Consider the following 12571-nt stretch of genomic DNA (forward strand, 5'->3'; position numbering starts at 1 on the left):
TCTGAAAGTGCTAAACCAACTGTCACCTACAACAAAATTTTTGCAAGGACTGTTATCAATTATTGGTGTCCTACCTTCGGGACTCTGGCAATGGAGTGATTCAGGTACACCGTTCACATTGGAAGAAGATCCGCCATGTGGAGGGATCTATGGAAGTACATAAGAGCTTATTATTTATGATGGTAAAGTAATCACAAGGAGGAGCCAGACAAAAAAACAGCAAAGTTAAAAAAAAAAAAAAACAAACCTAAAAACACCTATACAGAGTCACTTTACTTTTCTACTCCCATCTTATTTTTATTCTTGCTTGCTCACAGTTCATCATCATCATTATAATACATCATTGGCACTTGCACCAACTTAAGATTCAGCCCTGATATTTCTATTTAGGTAAGTAGTTGAACAGATTTCAGTAAACAGCAAAGAAAATTCCCTCCAGCTGCACCAAGTTCCATCTAACCACGATAGAGCTGGTGTGTGTGGAGGCAACCTTCCCTCCTCATTCTACACAACAAGATCATTACAATACACGCTGCGTACATTTTCACGTAAGCCAGAGACAGCCATCTCCAGACAACTATTCAGTGGCCAGTGCAGTAAGCATGTGCTCTCATGCTGTAGTCTAACACATCTCTTCATAGGTGGCACTGTCTGAGGTTTTCCTAACTGAACTCTGTCAATATATGCTCTCTTTAGATTAGCACTGAAGCATGCTAGGAAGGTAATGTAGAAATGCTTGCATGGCCCTACTAGTTTTCATTTAAAGAACAGAATTTTGGCATAGGTGGCCGGGTACATCTACGATAGTCAGATTTGCTTGGTAATCTAGCAGTCTATGTTTTAGGTTATTATGGATGTGAAGATTTATGACATCTACAAGCATTTCAAGTTAGATGTCTGATATGCACCCAGACATAGATCCAGTTTCAGTAACCGTGACACTGTGTAAAAAACAAGTATCAATGATTTTGAAGGATGAAGGCTCAAGAAAACTACTTTTGCTGCACTAACAACTTAATTAGTATCCAATCTGAATCTTCACAATTCTACTTAAAGTCATCCTGTCATACTGCCCAGGGACATACACAACAATCAATTTTTATTTTAAAAAGGGGTGGAGGCATAGGAATGAATGCCATAAATAGTAAAATGTACTGGATGTGTTCTATGCACCACTATTTTATAAGCTCTCCCATTACAGTTAATATAGGGACGCTGTATGAAATTAAAATACATTTTAGATCATTCCCCCTCCTTTACGTAACATTTCTTGCTGTTCTGTGAAGTTCCGTATCTTGTTTTCTTCATGGGCTACTATAGTAGTTCTCACCACTCACCACATAAAGGATTAAAATGCTTCTCTGCCTTAAGCTCAGTGTCTGTTGAAATGGCTTTGCATGACACCAGGAATGCAAATGCAGCATTTTCCGTTTTAGCTGACATTGTCTGGTTACACTGCTGAATATTTTAAATCATTAAGACTATTGTCAGTGAAAGAACTGAACTGACAGATAGGGATATTGTCGAAAGGCTCATGAAACGCTAATGAATGCTTAAGTTTCTAGTGTCAGCTGAGCTGCCAAATCAGCTAAAGGTACAGTAACTAGAAGCTGTACAACTTAATTTTGCAGAGCCTCTAAAACAATGATGTTTTCTAGCATTTGGCATAGAATTAGCATCAAACAGCAACCAGTCAGCTGCTACTCTGCTCCTTGCTAATAACTAAAAACCAGGCTATGTTAATGCCGCTGTCTTTCCGAGTTACCAATTTATTTAACAAGGATCAGGAACAAGGACATTTGGGTTAAATGACATTTGTGCAAAATCACGAGTCAGTCTCTTAACCAGTCAGTCACATTTTCTTCAAACATGAAGCAGAGATAACAGAACAGGTCACTGCAAAGTATAAGTCATCAGCCAAAAATATTAATAATCTATTATGGATTTTCAGTGAGTGAAAATAAATGGGAATACCTAGCCCACATTTCCAACTCCCTTCATCTTTGTAATCAGGTCAGAGCATGACTGGGCACATTGCTTCTTACCGCAGTATTTACAAGAAGGAAGCAAACAGCAACAGGAAAAAAAGCTAAAAGGAATACAAAAAGGAAAAAAATCTAATACTGCTGTTGTGGCTGAGGTGCTAGATCAGAATCTGAAACGGCAGGTTTAATCTTAGCTCTGCCACTAATTTGCCTCATGGCTCTAGACATGAGGCAAACTCTACAACAGAGATTGCCTGTAATTTGGGTGCTGCAGGTCTGTGTCTCAGTTCCTCAGCAGCAAAATCAGTCTAGTCTTTCACTACTATGTCAGCGCACAGTAGAAATAAACTCTTAAGATGTCTGTGAGGTGCTTGACTAGCCAGAAAAGGTGGGGAGGAGGTAGGAATTTGACAATAAGGGACACAGAATAAAGTGATTTTTATTATTAAAGTAATTTTCTAATAATTTAGCTGCCCAGTGACATGCAACATTTAGAGTATCTTGTACTGTTGGTATCCCAACAGCTGCAGGTATTTTGAAGGTGAAGTAAAGATTTTGGATGTGCAAGTAGACTTGACTGGTTCACTAGCCATTCCTGAAGTAGTAAGGAGAAAAGGATGCATGTTGCTTTGATACTACACTAGTGAATATGGATGGCATCTTCAATCACACCACAGATTAGGTTTTGCAACAATTCCTCCTCGTGTATTCTAGTCCACACAGCACTACTGCTCTCTTCCAATACTGTTCCCCTTACACATGATAAATTCAGAGTGCACAGGTCTTAAATCCACCCTCTCACGTACACATGCAAGTCCTAGAAAACTCAGACCTGAGGCAGAATTTGATTCTTTCTTTTTAAAAGCTCACAGAATAATTTAGAGCAGCAACAGCTATCCAGCCCTTCAAATAAAACCATCACCTCAGAATGTGGATGCTACTGGCCAAGAACATCTTATGCTGACAGTCACTCCTGTTGCATTTAAACATTATGCAATACAGAATATAACAATTATTGCTTTTACTTCCCTCAAGTTGTCTCCCTGCAGGTAATTTGTGTTTCAACAGCACATCCAGAGCCAAATCCACAATACAACATAGTTGCTAGAGATACTGAGAATATTTTGGTGAACACACAGTTCTCAAAGCTAGTTGCGTATCATTTTACAGATTAATTAAAGATGCTGTAAAAAGTTACAAAAGGAACTGAGCTGAAAAAATCCTGCCCAACTGTTTTGTTTTCTTCACATGCTAAACTATTTTCTGTAGAATAACCATTTTTCCAGGTTCACAAAAATATCTAAACACATTTCTCTATATTTTATACTATTTTATACAGACTGACTGTGACTTACGTCACCAGGTTTACCAACATGACGTGGTTTTGTGAGAAACACTCACATTAGATCTGTCATATCCATAAGTTTGACACACCTAATTTAGTACCCAACTTGCTTATTACACCTCAACATAGTAACTAAGGAACAGGTATTTAGCATTCTTCCTTTCACCCCTACTAATATCCAACCCATTAAAAACTCTATTTTATACCTTGTACTGTAGGATTTTTTTTTCTTTTAACTATCTGTTAACCAATGTATGATGTGCCAGACAGCTGCATCCTGCCAGATACTGTGTGTATTGGGTTCTCTACTTTTAAGTTAATGATAAGAAATTGAAAGCACCAAAAAAAAAAATCAAACAAAAAACATAAAAGCCTTTAAACTGTCATAGAGTCCAAGAGCATGAACTGAAATGGGTATGCAAATGCAAGGTGATGTATAAGTAGCAGTGAGGGGCTGGCCCAAGATTCCCTTAAAACCTGGATCAGAGCATAAGTCAGTGATTTGGGAATGAAGAAACAGCAGCTTGACAGTCATTTTAATCAAGCTACATCTACTGGTCCAGTAGCAAACATTTTTAGTAAATCTTTTCAGTCAAAATGCTACCATATATCTGAAAAAATGTAAACATAGTGCTTGTATTTAAAATAGAAATGTGCAGGGACATAAGAAAGTAATCCCAGATAACTACACATCTGGTGGGATTTTATTTTTTGTCTCATGAGAGTGTGAGGAAGGATCCATAGATATAAACCTATATTTTCTCTTGAAGTGGAATGGTACCATAGTTGACAAACCTTTGCACTCAGGATTAGATTAACTGCCCATGACATGAATGTTTGCAGAAACATTGGGGGCTTTTTTTCATATTGAAGGAAATACCTAACTTCTTGGCAGCTACGTGGGGTAGTGTGTTCTACAGCACCCATCTAAAGGTTTCCTGTGTCTGTCCTTCCTGCCTGTCTGGATAGAAATGAAGGACTTTTGCCATCAGGCTGCTAGGCATACAAAGGTCCTGTGTACATTGTCCTGTACACATTTGTGCAAGTGCTTCTTCAACTTCAGGCAGACCTCCTATGGTTGCTCAGCATCTTCACAGTATGTCTAAGATGCAGTAAATGCGCTGCCCTTGTCCTCCAGCACATTCATAATGTGCTGAAGAGACTCTGAACTGTATGGTACACATGTAGACGTATGTACGCACACCCACCCCCTTGTGTCTGGAAAATTCCAGACAGAAATATGGGACCCCTACACAAACATTATTGTTACTATTTTCATCCTGTAATATCCTCAAAGTGCATCTAGCCAAACTTAGGAAAAGTATGTCTAATATTGTTAACTTTTCCTTGAGTTCTGATTGGGCATTGCTGTGGTAATCTTTCATCTGAAGGCTAAGAAGATAATGTGAACTCTCATACCTTCAGAAAAACTCCTTGATATTCTCAAAGAAGCTTCCTCTGTCTTTAAGAAAACATTCAAATTGGTGATGAATCTAACTGTGGACTATGAATATTTTAGTGAAATGGTGAATTAACTGTTTGCAGAACTATTCTCTGAAATCTGGGGACACTTTTATAGCGTCGCTGTAATTCATCCTGAAAGGCCACAGTAAGAAAGGGCTAGAAGATATTCCAAACATAAATGAAATGTTATTTATATAATCAGTATTTCCAGTGAGATGTTGTTAGTATCTGTTATTATAATGCTTAATAGTAACAGAATCTGTAAGACAGAAACTTCGTATTTTTTAAGCTATACTTAAATACTGCTAGTAACCCAACTATACTGAGAAGCTAGTTGTAACAATACAATAGCCAATTAGAATGTAGTGATTTTGCTACCATTAGTTTGAGCATACATGGTATGGCATATATATATAACGTCATGCATTTTGTTGCACTGCTCTGGAAACACAGAAGAACCACATAAAGATTTACCCTTTTTCTAAAGAGATTTTGAGTTGCATCACATTACATAAAGCATTTAGCAAACTGATGACAACAGTGAATGAACTTGACACTGAGTGCAATACCTCGGTTTCCCTACCAGCACAAATTAGCCAACTTTTTTTATCCACTGTATGAGCAAGAAAGATGCTGAATTGTAAATTCAAAGGCAGCAGTTAAAGAGTTCCTCTAAGAACTGCTATTGCACCTGCGTCACTAGGTTGGATAATTGCATGTAAATATTCTTAACATGTAACTGCTAACAGAAGCACATGTGTACAAAACTGAACAGATTAAAACCTTGATGAAGATAGGCACTGATCCTTCAAATCACCTAAGCACATGTTTAACTTTAAGTACATTAAAATCCTCATTGAAGTAAAAGGGACTACTCAATAGCTTAAAGTTAAGCAAGTACTTAAGTTATTTGTTGGATCAGGTTTTAATGACCTTTCACTTTGGTCATCTGGTCAATCAATCGAAAAGGTAATGCTGAGACAAATTCAAACACAATACTGTTTGGCATAATTGGGATCTTAAAAAAGGCCTGAACTGTAAAGCTTCTTTATTTGTACAATTTTATTTTCTTTTTAAAGAGATGACAAGACTTTGTGGTACTTAATTTCAAGAGGGGACAACAAAACACATCCAAGTAAGCATAAGGAAGTTACAACACCACTTTTCAAAATCTCGTATTTAATCTAGCCTCTGAATGATTTTTATGGTACGAAGTGCGCACAGTAACAGATGTACTGCAAGAGCTAAGAGTCAAAGTACTCCTAACAGATTGCATATCTAGGTATCTATAAATGCACACTTAGAACCAAATAAAAAGGTTAAACCTTTCAGCTGTCACCTGCCTACAGAACAGCAAAAGGACTCCTCTCAGTCAGTTGTCCTATGCCACCTAATGCACTATTACGATTATTTCTTAATCCATCCACTAGTTTTAATCTCTATGGAGAAGTTAGTAGAAAACTAAGAAACTCAGCACACTTGCTCAAAAAAGAATATCATACAGAGTAGTCATTTACTTCATGCCCATACTTGTTAACTTTTATATCTAAATCTTTACCTTGAAACAAACCGTCTGCAAGTGAAATGCTTAGTTACAGGCTAAAATTGTGGTGTTAAAAATAAAGAACTTTAATAAGAATACATAGTAGCCTGTAATTCAGTGCATGGTATCCATATTTGTCACTTACTGGAATAAAGGCATTTATTTGGGGCTGTGGGAAAATTCTGTAGTGTTTACTATTCTTAAGCCATAGCATAAATTCCTTACTTCAATATAATCTTAGACTCCAGTACAATTTTTTTAAAACACTTCTAACTCAAGATTGGCATGTTAGACAGCAAACTGGCTTACTATATATACGAACAATTAATAGCACAAGGGCACTCTCGCTGGAAGAGCTAAAAAGAACAGAATGAAAGCCCTTCTCTTTAAAGATAAGCTGTTCACAAGGAGAGTTTCCTGCAAGGAAACGCTCAATGCCTGAGCGTACCACTTCTGCTTATAAAGTGTTGTGAAGCAGAAGGAATCCTTAGGGACTGAAAAGACTTCACTTTAAAGGAAAAGTGGCATTTGGAGAATATGAGACTCAATGTCTGAGACTGAGAAAAAATTGCTGTTGCAATCAGGATCTTTTACAAGTTTATTGCCTTGATGACTAGCATTATCACTTAAGCTCTACATTGATTGTCAAACTTCAAAAAGCTTAGCCAAATTCTAATTTATAGTCAAATATTTTATTTTGCTCTGGCTTTCCAAACAACACAGTTTTTAAAGTACAGTTCATCTGCAGCTGCCCCAATGGTCTTGCTCTTTACAGGAAACAGAAACATCAACCCTGATTTATTCCCTTTTCCTGCTGTCCCAAGCTTATATAAAACCATTATTAAGTGTTGCTGTTTCATGCTCTACAAAAATAAACATATATCAACAAATCAGCCAGAATATTGCATTTCCAAAGCCAGAAAACTCAGAAATATACTTTATTCTTTCACTGTCTGCCATGGTATTTATACTTACATTTTCATTCAGCTGTAGTCATGGCACCTTCTTTATAGAAGTGCAGGAAGCCAGACTACTTGTCTGTGCAGCGGTGCAGTCGTAGCAACAAGGAATTATTTAACAACAGGGAAAAGCAGTAATCTCAAAATAATAAAATTTGTTCCTGCTTTCCCTCTGTTTTCCTCATCAGACTGGCCAAGATCAATCCTACAAAAATAATAATGGGTTTCTTAAAAGAATCTGGTTTTGCATAAAACCATGCCTTCCTGTTACTGGTTTTATGTTGATACTTCACCAAAACAGTCATTACTACTCGAACATAATCAAGAAACAAGGGTCACTGCACAGTGCACTTGATCCTTTTGGAATTTATCCTGAGATTCATGAGATAACTTTCCCTATCTTTAGTCTCAGGAGCACAGCTGGGATCCTCCTACTGAACAGATGCATCCTAACGGGATAAAACAAGAGGTAGTCACTACTTCAGTAACATGACAAGTCTGAGATGATTAATTTGTTTTTGTTGATTTCTTTGGTCATATAGGGATGAATTATTTGACACAAAAACCCATTAGTATCCAGCATCAATTAAATTCCAAAATGAAAAAGTACAACAGCCTACTTCAGTGAAATTGACAGTGAAGGGGAAAGAGGACATGTCCACTTTACTGAAAATTGCCTGTTACTATCAGAATTATCTCTATCTTAATGGAGCTTTAATCAGCTACAAGCAGACAGGACAGCGTGGGGAAAAAAATGAAGCAAATTTTCTAGTTTCTAAACTTGTAATTTCATTAAAGGAAGACAAAAGAGCATTTGTTAAATATAGTGCAGACCAGCTGAGAGCCTCAAGTCCAATGATTTTGGTGTCCTCTACTGTAAGTTCTATAGCAGAGCGGTCCAGACAAATTTTAAGACATACAGTTCTAATTTTCAATGTCAGAACTATTACTGCTCTTGAAAATGCTTTATACGGGAATGGCCAATCTACGTTGCTTTGGACAAAGAAAAGCTATGGGATGGTACAGCTCAACAACATAAAGGCAGAGATGAACACTAAATTGCCTCAATGAACCAAACATCTAAAAATATATTAGAATTAAACAAATAAATCAAAATCTTTTCTCAGAATTATCACAGAAGCCTGGAAGAAACCAGTGCCATACTCCTTGCAAAACAGACAAAGACTTGGTAACAATTAGCATGTCAAAACCCAAATCTAAATACTATTCAAATCACGTCCTTTACCCAGTCTCTTAATTGAGAAAAGAGTTTTCCACAGAATTATGCAGCCTCTTCACAACTGTTGTGTTCACTAATGGGAGCTATTACTTGATCAGAATAATCAGTGTGAGCCATCCAGTGTGCTCCCAGAAAGGCTGCAATTGATGATTTCATAAGAAAATTCTCCTTGAGAGGACAGCTGCACATATGCAGCAGTAAGATGCTCAACTGTGCTCCAGACTGTTCCTTTTATTTTACTGAGCAAAAGGCACAGAACAGCCTCTAAGAACTGTAAATGCTACCAATTTTTAAGTGGGAGAGGAAGAGAATTCTCTTGGTGCAACACAGAGAAAAATCTGTCAGACATCAGGCTGCTCCCAAAGGAACGCCTCATGCTTTCAGGCAGGAGACTGCATTAAGGGGTGAAATTGTGTGCCACTGATGAAGAAGGGTGCTTCAGATGAAATTCTGGGCAATACTACAAAACTATAAGGTATCCAAAAGAGGATACTACATTTATATAGGCAGAGGGAATATAAATTACTTGGGGGGTTTCTGCAGTCCATGAAACAATGGAAAATTTGGAGGGCAAATTGGCATATTCAAGCCACCATCATCCTTCGCCTTTCCTAAGCTGAGAGTTCCATCCTGCCAACCAAAGACAAAATACAAAAATCTTACTTCGGATCTCTTCTCCACTTCAACTCAAAAATCATACTAGCAAGGCTACCCTATAGAATTATACCTCTTTTTTTATTATTTTTTTCCTTTTTTCTTCTTCAGCATCACTGTAATACATCATTCAATGAATAATGGAATTTAGGGTTTTTGATGGTTCTTGCACTTACCTTGAGTCCACGAAAGCTGCCTGGGCTTGTTGGTGAAGAACTGGAGGACTTTGTAGATTTTGGGGTGGATAATTGACTGCTTGGGGTTCCATTAACTGGCCAAAGCAATAAAACCAAACAAATGAAAGAAAAGATGAATAAAAGTAAAAAACCTAACTTGCTTTTAAACATAACATACCTCTCTGACAAGTTATCACTCAAGTCTGCATACAAAGACCAAAACAGACTCCTCAGCAATTAGGAATAAATTATACGCTTGCATGCCACACAACTGCACCCCCAAAACTCATATGGCTGGATATGCGATCAAGAAGACACACAAATATTGCATTGTCATTCTAGAGATAAAAAGGCCTATTCTGTCCTTTGCCAGTGCAAGAGCTTTGGGCAAATAATAGCCACAGCCTTTTTAAATTATACCATTTATTGTCACAAAAAATTGTATCATTTTATCTCACAAAAAATAGTGAGAGAGAAATGAGTGAGAGAGAAAGTGTTCACAAAGACATTTGACCCTCCATCTCTCCTTTTCGGATCAACGCCTTACTTTGTAGGTAGAATGTTTCACAGAACACAAGTGGTTTTATTTGTTTTTCCTAAGAAAAACAAATAAAACAAACAAACAAGAAGTATGAGCTGTTTGGATGTTAAAGAACTCAAGCAGTAGTTCAGAAAAATATTTATTTAGGGGAAAAAAAACCCAAACAAGGTAAAAGCTAGTAGGTTATATCTGAACTTCCAAGAAGTTTAAGGGTCTGTGAAAACATACAATATCCTCCCTCTCGACTTCAAGAGTTCATTCATTTTAAGTCCAGTTTTACAGAGAGGCCTGATCTGTTATACCTCTGTTGACTTGAATATAACTTAGGTCAGTCCTTGTATTTTTCTGAAAAAAACAAACTGATGAATTTCATTAGCAGACAGAATAGCACACTGTTCATCATACACAAATATGATGCAACATTATATGACGCGACATTATTTCCTCTCTAGCTGAACCTCATTTTTCCTGGGAGAGGAAAATACTAGGCAGAAATTTAAGAGCTAAAAAGGTTTCATAGCTGATTCATGGTGAAGAATTATTTTTTCAGAAAGAAAAAAGCACCCCTAGCAAATAGAAACTTAGCTTCAAAGTAAATAGCAGTTACACCAGGACATACCCTTTTACACATTCAGAGGTCTGTCATGGGTTATGCATCGCTTCTTAACCACCGCTATTAGATTCATTTTACAAGTGTCTATTAACCTAGTACCCTAACATTCTCCGAGTGCTGAAGATGCCTTCCAAGTACTATTTTTACAACCTGGGCAGTCCATCTGCCAGTAGGTCAGGCTGACTGTACTGCAACTTCTACAAATCCCTGTTTTTCACAAAAATCTCTTTCTCTGATGCATGATGTTAAGATATAACTAATTAGCATTTAGCTACAGAATAAGTCTATCTTGAAGTCTGATAACTTGGATTTACATTCCCAGATCTGTTACAGGACTAAGAGCTTAGTCTTTCCTACTAAAAGTATTCAGTATGTTTAGGATATTTTTGTCTTGACTTTAACAAGGGTTGCCTGTAAGAACAACAGGCGAATTATTTAAGTGTTTTTTAAGAAGCTAAAAGTATTTAGGAGTATACATCCCTCCTGCAGACTTCTTTTCATCACTTTGTTTTAGATAACCTTCTTGAAACCTGGCATATCAATGCATCCTTGTTTTATAAAGAATTTGCAAGTATGATGATGAAAAGGGCTAGTGAATGCTATCTTACTGTTTTCCACTTCTCACATACACAATTTGCTCTAGCCATTAGAAAAAATACGGAGCTGTAAAGTTCATGAGCAAAAATAAGATACTTCAGTAGAAGAACTTGCTTCCAAATGACCAGCTATTACTTCAGGAGGAAAAATTTTTGTTTATTCACAAATTCTTTTTATACAGCTCACAGAAAGGTCACTACTTCCTGAACATGACCATTGAGGCCTACACTACAAGATATCCTTATCTGTCTCTAAGTCACTACCATCCTTTTAAGCATGAACAGAACCACTAAACTATACCTGTGAAATCAGCTGGTTAACATAATCTTATTCCCTCTCCTAACTGTCTAAGGAAGAACATCCCAGCCTACACTGACAGTACTCTAGCTCTTTGCTAATATCTTAAATGCGCTTGGTAGACAAGGGTGGTGTTCTAGCCAGGGGTGTGACTAGATGATGTCCAGAGGTCTCTTCCCAGTTTTATCCTTCTATGATTCTACAACACATGGTACGTTCTGCTGAGGATCCTACTTAAAAGAGCTGTTTCTAGGTACAGCTTTGCCAATGTCTTCTGAGATCCAGTGCACATGAGTTGGTACACAACTGCAACAACAGTAAAAGCTGGAACTGGCCGTGTGTAGATGTAAAAAATTTGCATCCAGAGGGAGTCAGCCAACTGCTTGTGCTGGTTTTGGCTGGGGTAGAGTTAATTTTCTTCATAGTAGCTAGTATGGGGCTATGTTTTGGATTTGTGCTGGAAACAGTGTTGATAACACATGGATGTTTTCATTATTGCTGAGCAGTGCTTACACAGTCTCAAGACCTTTTCTGCTCCTCACACCGCCCTGCCAGCGAGTAGGCTGGGGGTGCACAAAAAGCTAGGACAGCTGACCCCAACTGACCAAAGGGATATTCCATACCATATGACGCTCAGCAATAAAACTAGGTGGAAAGTTGGTGGGGGGGCCGCTGCTCGGGGACTGGCTGGGCATCGGTCGGTTGGTGGTGAGCAATTATTTTTGTTTGCATCACTTATCTTTCTTGGGTTTTATTTCTCTCTCTTTGTTATTTTCATTTTCATTACGATTTATTATTATTATTATAGTCCCATTATTAAACTGTTCTTATCTCAACCCACGAGTTTTCTCACTTTTACCCTTCCAATTCTTCCCCCACCCTACTGGGGGGGGAGGGGGAGGAGAGCAAGCAGCTGTGTGGTGCTTAGTCACCGGCTGGGGTTCAACCACAACACTGCTATTTCAGACAGCAGTACTTTTTTTTTTTTTTTTTTTTTTACTCAAAAAACACACAAGCAATCTATATTCATTGTTGGCACAAACTTATCAGCTGCTATTGATTTGCTGATTATTGCATGTATATGCAAAACTTACCTTTCGTATCTATTTTCTAAGTATAAGTTCTTTTGAGGCTTCTTTTGACATGTATATCTGCCT

The 12571-nt window shown here is 37.6% G+C and overlaps 1 protein-coding gene across 5 annotated transcripts in view; it reads right to left on the reverse strand.

Moving 5' to 3' along the window:
- DCLK2 (doublecortin like kinase 2) overlaps window positions 1-12571 on the reverse strand; it is a 94751-nt gene that overhangs the window by 28758 nt on the left and 53422 nt on the right. For all 5 annotated transcript variants that reach the window (XR_012775616.1, XR_012775617.1, XM_075500927.1 and 2 more), the window contains 2 exons: window positions 9367-9461; window positions 75-147 (listed from right to left, as the gene is read on the reverse strand). Coding sequence is in view for 3 of the 5 variants with exons in the window: in XM_075500927.1 (XP_075357042.1) it covers window positions 75-147; window positions 9367-9461 (168 nt within the window). In the remaining 2 variants the exon portion in view is untranslated. The remainder of the gene's footprint in view (window positions 1-74; window positions 148-9366; window positions 9462-12571) is intronic.

This window comes from Mycteria americana, chromosome 4 (genome assembly GCF_035582795.1).
Source record: "Mycteria americana isolate JAX WOST 10 ecotype Jacksonville Zoo and Gardens chromosome 4, USCA_MyAme_1.0, whole genome shotgun sequence".
NCBI lineage: Eukaryota > Metazoa > Chordata > Aves > Ciconiiformes > Ciconiidae > Mycteria > Mycteria americana.